The sequence below is a fragment of the Anthonomus grandis genome, unplaced genomic scaffold (assembly GCF_022605725.1).
Source record: "Anthonomus grandis grandis unplaced genomic scaffold, icAntGran1.3 ctg00000375.1, whole genome shotgun sequence".
NCBI lineage: Eukaryota > Metazoa > Arthropoda > Insecta > Coleoptera > Curculionidae > Anthonomus > Anthonomus grandis.
This window is the reverse complement of record NW_026088484.1, coordinates 13,690-21,127: the sequence shown is the minus strand read 5'-3', so window position 1 is coordinate 21,127 and position 7,438 is coordinate 13,690. Positions and strand designations below refer to the sequence as shown.

The window sequence follows — 7,438 nt, the reverse complement described above, 5'->3', positions numbered from 1 at the left end:
ATGACAAGCTTCTTCCGGTTTTTCGGCAAATTTGGTTGCTTCTTCTTCTTCGTTCGCGCTTTCTTCTCCAATCTCACCTTCATCTACGTAAGTACTTAGAAAAGATTGATCAGAGAGAGTTGGACTTGAAAATCGGGTTGAAGAAGTATTCGCAAATGTAGATAGCGGCAATTAAGTCATAAGTGTTATACAACAAGATTTTCAATTAAAATAAGCCTAATTTACGACTTTTGTGCCAAAATACGTATCTTCAAAAAAGACCTGGCAAAAACATGTTTACTATTATCATTCATCTAAAAATAACGACAAAAAACAAAAATAAACAAATTTCGTTATGAGTTATGTTTAACGCTTAGTGGTACAAATATTTACCACTTTTGTTTCTTGGAAAAAACATCGTAGCGGCACTGATATTTCATCCGTGGTTAGAATAAATATTTACTATGGTATATACCATACTAATTTAAAGTAGTAGAAACTCTGTAATAAGTATTTCCTACAAAATATATGAGGCCATTATTTGCAAAACTCGTCCTATGCTTTAAAGCAAATTGTTCAGGAAATGAAAAAAATGCTCACAGAACTACTAATGCATTATAATTTAGCTGTTTTTTTTTACTGGTAGCTTCGTAGGTACAGAAAAGCAAAACCACTAATTAGAAATCTAAAACGCTAAAAATGTTGCTAAAAATAAATAAATAAAGTGCATAGAGAGAGTTTTGCAAATAAAATTAAAAAAATATATATCTTCTAGTTCTTCCCTTTATTAATCAAACATGATAATAATATTAAAACTAGGGTGAAAGCATAAACAAATCCTAATTGCGTTTATTTAACTGCATAAAAAACAAAGAAACATTTTTTCTAACAAAAATAAATATTGGAAATTCAGTCAAAACAAAATCAAAATATAAATTATTCAAACAGGAAAATCCTCAGTTTGATTTTGGCATCCCTCCAACTTATCGTCTTCTTCGCGTGCAGCGGCAGCGGCAAAGTTAATTGTGGAAGACTCCTCCAATCGTTTCCGTAATGTTGAGCCAGCAACTTGTCAATTGTACTTTTGTCACCCTTCAATTGATTGCCTAATGGTATCTCTTTAGGCGATAGCGAGGAAACTTTGCAATTTTTTTTGCAAATACCTTTAGGTTGCCCAATATTAGTGCGATAATTAGGTTCGCCTTGCACCAGAACAGTACTATTATTCCTGATGAAAATGAAACGTTTTGCTTTATTGAAGGCAAAATGCCACGATGAGGGATTCTTCACTACTCTTTTGGTCTCTGCTCTCCAGTCGAATAGTCTCCAGTCAACCCCTAACTTTCGAACAGTGGCATGTTTTTTAATTATGTCATCATATTGACAAGGTTCGACAATTACTGGTGTCTTCTTTATGTCCTTTTTGACCAAACCAAAAACCCTGTCGGGAGGGATGAAGGAATGTCCAACCATCGGGAAAATCAGTTCCAGACATTTAATGTTTTTTGGCGCCCCTTCTTGAAGCCAGTGGGCCAGCATTGCCATCATTATAGTATTTTTATTTTGGCCGCCACACCCGTCGGCAAATAAATTTATTTTTGTTACGGAATTTTCAAAATTGAAGTTAATCAAAACATCTCGAACAGCCGATGTTATAGCATTAGAATGTTTCGGAGATTGAATTTCGGTCCATAAGTATGAAAAGACATTTGTGACTCTTAATTGAGTCTGGGAGCTACCACATACGACTGTGAAATTATGATAATTAATTTGCTGGCTAAAGTAGGCAGATTGGTCAGGCAACCGTGGTAAGGCGTGATTCTTTTGACAATCAAAAGAAAAGGTAACTGTTGTTGGTTTAGTGTATTTAAGTAATTTGAAAAAGGTTTTTGCCTTCAATACGTGGATGCGATGTTCCACAATTAATTGATGCCTACCACTCGCGGATGTCATTGATTTAATCTGTTCTTTCGTCCTCAGGCAGAAAGAACAACAGTCAGTCTGTGGGGTCCCAAATGCAATATTGTAATTAGCATTTACATATTTTCTGAAATAACTTATTTTTACATGCATACCTTCCGGGGTTTTTGCCAGATATTGATTGTAGAGCTTTTTAAAAGAAAGGTCACAAGGTAAATACATCCGGACACTTGACTTGCTTCGGCAATAGTGCGATTCAACACACTGAATTGATTCAATGAATTGCTTTATGCTTTTTTGCTTGTCAATATTTTTTACACCTACTCGATCGCCACCTCTGCGTTCCTTTGGAAGAGCCCCGAAAAGCACAAAATTTCGCATTACCCTTTGAATTCTATCTTTACTAAAATTTGATATTTCCAAAAAGGCATTTCGGCATACCCTTATCAAGTGCCCATCCTTCAAACGGATATTGTATTGTATAGAAACCTGAGCGTGGTCTGTTTTACCTCTTTTGGGTTTGTTTCCCGTGCAGCAAGCCAGTATTCGCCTATCTTGTTCTATCTTGTCTTTAGATTCGTACAAGTACGCGTGACACTCCTTGACCTGCGCCATCGTTAGTGTCGTGCAATAATAAGGTTGTCCTGGTCGACCATCATGCTTGCAGGTCGGATACGTTGCCAGAGTCTGTGGTAAATGTCTAGAATAGAACAGCAGGGATTAATTAAACGATTCTATGACACATTAAAAAATGATATACCTACCGCATACGCTTGGCAACATTTCTTTTATAGTTTTCTGGCTGACGTTCTTTCTTACGTCCTTTCCCAGCAGGGCTAGGTAAAACACTTGAACTAGCATGTAGTATTTCCATAGCAAATAAGACGTTAAAATAATAATTGAACACTGAACAATATCAACAATCGTTGAAATAAGACGGACGATAACAACTAATATGACACACGCTGCGACTGCAAATAAGACGTAAAAACACATAAACAGCTGCAAAAAGTCACGTGAATATTCTAACGCGCGCTATTGGTTCAAACGCATTCAGCGAGTTTTGCAACTAATTTCGCGAAGCATAGAGCCAGTTTTGCAAATTACAAGCCTTTTTGATATGATATTTAGGTATCAAAGAGCCTGTTTAGCGCGGAACTGACTCGACCAAACTATTAGCCTTATAAAAATGAACATTTCTGACACAAAAAACAATTTTCGGTAAAAATGTCGATTAGCGAGTTTTGCAAATAATGCCCTCATATCAGGTCATTGAAAATGTTTATTATAACCTAAAAATGAACATTTACCAATATTCGTCGTAAACAAGGATTATTTATACTGACATACTAAAACTTTTAAATTAATCTATAACTAACTAGTTTGTACTTACCATCTATATCAAAATTTCCACTAAAAAACTTTTACCACATTTAAAAAAAAAGGCCGAAAACTCTAAAAAACTCTCTCTAAGAGCACTGTAGTTTTTAAAAATGCCAGTGGTATATATTTGTACCACTTTAAGACGAATAGTGTACTTATTTTGTACTAGATGGAGCTGAGAGTAAATGTGGTATACAAATAGACCACTGCTCGCTAGTAGATATTATGCCTACATTTTAAGAAGCACCATCCACCTCCATTTATTATTATTTTGTTGAAACATCAAGTGGTACATATATGTACCAGAAACCTATAAAGGGTTGAGTTGTTAACTTATATTTTTTAATACACACTATTGAATAGTAGCAATCTTTAGTTTTATTATATTTTTTTTCAGTGCTGGATTTACACAAAATGCCGCCCTTTGTTTAAGAAGAAAGGACAGTTTCAGGTAACTTGGGCCATAACGCCATTTCTAGTGCTCAGATCTGGTTGATTTTTATTCTAAAAGATTCTTTAAAGGGTTCTTCAGCTTCCATTGAAGAAATCATGGAAATCTATGTATTAGAAGCACTTCTATCCAAGTTTTTGGAAACCATGTCCAAAATTAAAGACAGTCTGAGGTAACATGGGTCAAGAAATCTGAAGAAAGATGTTGTCAAATATCTTCGAAAGTTATTATTAAGTTGCTAAGGGGCGCTTTTATTGAAGTGTATGTATTTGAAGTATTTGCTAAATATGCAAGATATTTTCTTTTCCAAGTTTCTGAAGACCTCTTTCGGATAATTGGAACTATATCACTGAAGTGTACTTTGGAAAGAATCCTATCTGTCGTAATTGCTTCCTTGGCCTCTTTATCTGCCAATTCATTTCCTAGCAATCCTGTGTGTCCTTTTAACCAAATGAATGCTACCTTAGTATTATGTTTACTGATAGCCTCTCGAATCTTAAAAATAACTGGGTGTTTAAAATTATGTCCATTTTTTAGTGATTGCAAAACTGATTTTGAATCAGAAAGTATTAAAAAGTTTGAAATTATATTAGCATCACTAATAAATTCCAGGGCCTTTAATATTGCTAATGCCTCTGCAGTAAAAATAGAAGCATAATCCTCACACCTGTATTTTCTTTTAATATTAATTTTCGGAATAATAAAGGCACAACCTGTACCATCAGCAATTTTTGATCCATCTGTGTATATTTCTAAGTAATTTTGAAATTTACTCAAAGTATCCTTAAAAATAGTTTGATTAGCCTTATGACAGTTCGTAAATGTAGGAAATATTATTGTGGGGTCAAAAAAATTAACCCCAAAAGCTAATTCGTACATCCATAGTATATTTGTTTCATTAATGAATTGATGGAGGTATTTTGTTTCAGTATAAGCTTCAGCCAATGGAGGACTGTTTTTATTCAACCAATATTTATTAGTTAAATTAGACATACCCAGTTTGTGAATTTTAGCTATTAGTGGGTCATTCCGATATTGCACATTTTTAATCAAAAGTTTTTCTGCTAAAGTTTTTCGTCTTATTTCTAATGGTAGCTCATTAGTCTCTGCCAGTAATGCTTCAATCGGCGTGGATCTTAAGGCGCCTGTGACTTATCTTAAAGCTCTATATTGTATACCATCAACTTTTAGTAGTCTCGTTTTAGTAGCAGAACCATAAAAAATTGAGCCGTTATCCAGCAACGATCTAGTAAAAAATGTGGAACGCTTCACGATTTTGCGTGTCATCTTTGCGCAGTTAATTTTATTATTAGTTATTACATTAGTTAATTTTTTGTAACCTGAATGAGTAAATTATTTAATTTTTTTTTTTCTTTTAAACCAATTATTTTATGCAATAAAAACGTTTTCCATCAACACTGTCCTACCCCCCCCACCCACCCCAAACATTTGCTCATTAAGAAATTCGTCTGAAAATTGACCGTTTTTCGTCTATAAAATCCAATCCAATAGCACTGTTTATGTATTGAATTGAATTGTGGAAACAGTGGGCTGCCAAGGCAGTTATGCATATAGGTCTCCTAATGGACCCATGCGAAGTCTAAGCTGCTTAAATAATAAATTAACGAAACTGGAAACATAAAACTGGCGTATCCATTTAAATGGACGCTAGGTCCGAGGAGGATATAGTAGTGCATTATGCCACTGTCCTTTAAAAAGAACACCTAATTTCTCGCAAATGACTCACGGAAAGGCAAATTTAATAATTTTCTTTTTTATTTTTATGGCCAGGGGTGTACTTCTTATCTTCTAAAATAATAAGTGAAAAAATTTTTTTTCTGGCAAAATGGCAAGTATGGCTTTTAAAAGAACAGTGGCAATATCTGGGTTAGATTAGATATTAACGACGAAACTAGCTGTTATTTATGCGTATTATTTTGGAAAACAATAATTTTTCAAAACAATTAGGCTAAGGGTAAGATTAACGAAAAACGGTTTTTTTTTTTGCAACAAATAATTGTCTGAGAAAAAAATGCTTTTTAAGAAAATTATAGGTGATAAAAAAATATATAGTTTTTGTAATTATATTTTTTTACAGCCTTTAGAGCACCTTAAGATTTTCAAGTAAAACGCAAAAAAACACTATTTTATTTCTCAAAATCACGGCGTATCTATGCTATGAAAATTGTAGTAGTTGTGCCATCTTTTATCGCAAAAAGTGTAAATTTAGTTTTTTTAAGATAACGTCATTAAGTTTTGAAAAAAATTCAGTTTTTTTTAGTTCTAGACAACTTTTCAATATCTGGGTTCAAAAGAACAGTTTTTAAATTAAAACTATTGGCACATTTATCAACCGTATATGGTCAAGCTATATTTCTTAAACTGTAAAATATATACGTATATCATAAACGATTCTGTTCAAAAAGAAGAAAATTTCGGCATTTAAAAAAAATTGACAAGGGATTACATAGCTACTCTTCACACTCGATCACTACGCCTCATATATGTGATAAAGTGACCCCAATATCACATATGTGGGATGCCATCTTGTTAAGACATAAATAAAAGTCCGGCAAGACTAACCGGTTTACAGGGACTATTTCTAGGGAGTTGAGTTTGTTAGACAGTCTTAATTTTAAAACTTAAACAACAAGAACAACTCCCTAGATCTGATAGGCTCCAAAATCCCTGGTAAATTTAAATGATAAAATAAAAGAACCTATCAGGCCGGCTTCGTGGGTTCTTTGTATGGTCAGTTGACTCAGTCACATTCACTAACTCAGTAATAAAACACATCAACTCAATTTAAATAGAGTGTTTATTAAAAAATCTACATGGAAAGTAAATTTATATGATAGTATTAAAAATGTAAACAAAAATAAAGAAAAGAGAGGTTATAAACATCATAAAAAGGTACCTGAATTCGTCAGCGATCACTTCGGAAGCATTACATAATAAAGCGTAACATTGAATTTACATAATTATAAGACAAATATAACCTAAGTTTTAAAGATTAAAATCAGAAGGTGATAAAATAATAAAAGTTTCACTAAAATGTGGCGCAGTCTTGTGGAAACCTAAGTAGCAGCGATCTGTAATTAGAGACTTAATCAAAAAAGAAGGTTTTTAAATAGACTATATAAATAAATGTTAGTCGCAATATTAATTGTTTATTAAATATTTATGATAAAAAATATTCACGTAATAAGAAAAAGTGTGGAGTTGAGTTAATTTTAATAACACTTTCATCCAAAAATAATTTTTGCATATTCATTGAAGTACAACAATTAAAATATTTTAATGAGGAGCGCAAACTGCCGCAGAGTCACAGGTTGTCGTTCAAGGGTCTGTCTGCCAAACGAGTTGTACACTACATAGCTCTAAAGGAGAACTTCGTAACTCGTGTTATTGTATAATTATGCAAATTTCCTTGTAATTTCTTGTTTCTACAGTTTTAATAACTCCGCATCGAAACAACCCTTTTAGTTTTGATTGACTATGTAATTAATTAAGAAGAGTCGCTCCCTATTAATGTTTATGCAAACAACTACACGTTCGGTATCAGTTTGTGCCTTAAGGTGGTGTTTTTTTCTAGCCTTATTCACGCTATAAGTATTAATAAGTCGTTTAATAATTTCGGAAAAGTAAAAACTGTAACGTTGTAAGGTTTATTACTAACTGTACGATTGTAATGTTTTTTCCTTT

The 7,438-nt window shown here is 33.2% G+C and overlaps 1 protein-coding gene across 1 annotated transcript; it reads right to left on the bottom strand.

The window, feature by feature from the left end:
• Positions 1 to 289: 289 nt before the first annotated feature.
• On the bottom strand, positions 290 to 3,114 carry LOC126749613 (uncharacterized). Its single transcript, XM_050459320.1, has 3 exons — positions 2,664 to 3,114; positions 1,784 to 2,599; positions 290 to 293 (listed from the first exon to the last, which is right to left on the bottom strand). The coding sequence occupies exons 1-3, from the start codon at positions 2,771 to 2,773 to the stop codon at positions 290 to 292; spliced, it is 930 nt and encodes a 309-aa protein (XP_050315277.1). The 5' UTR covers positions 2,774 to 3,114.
• Between the last annotated feature and the right edge of the window lie 4,324 nt (positions 3,115 to 7,438).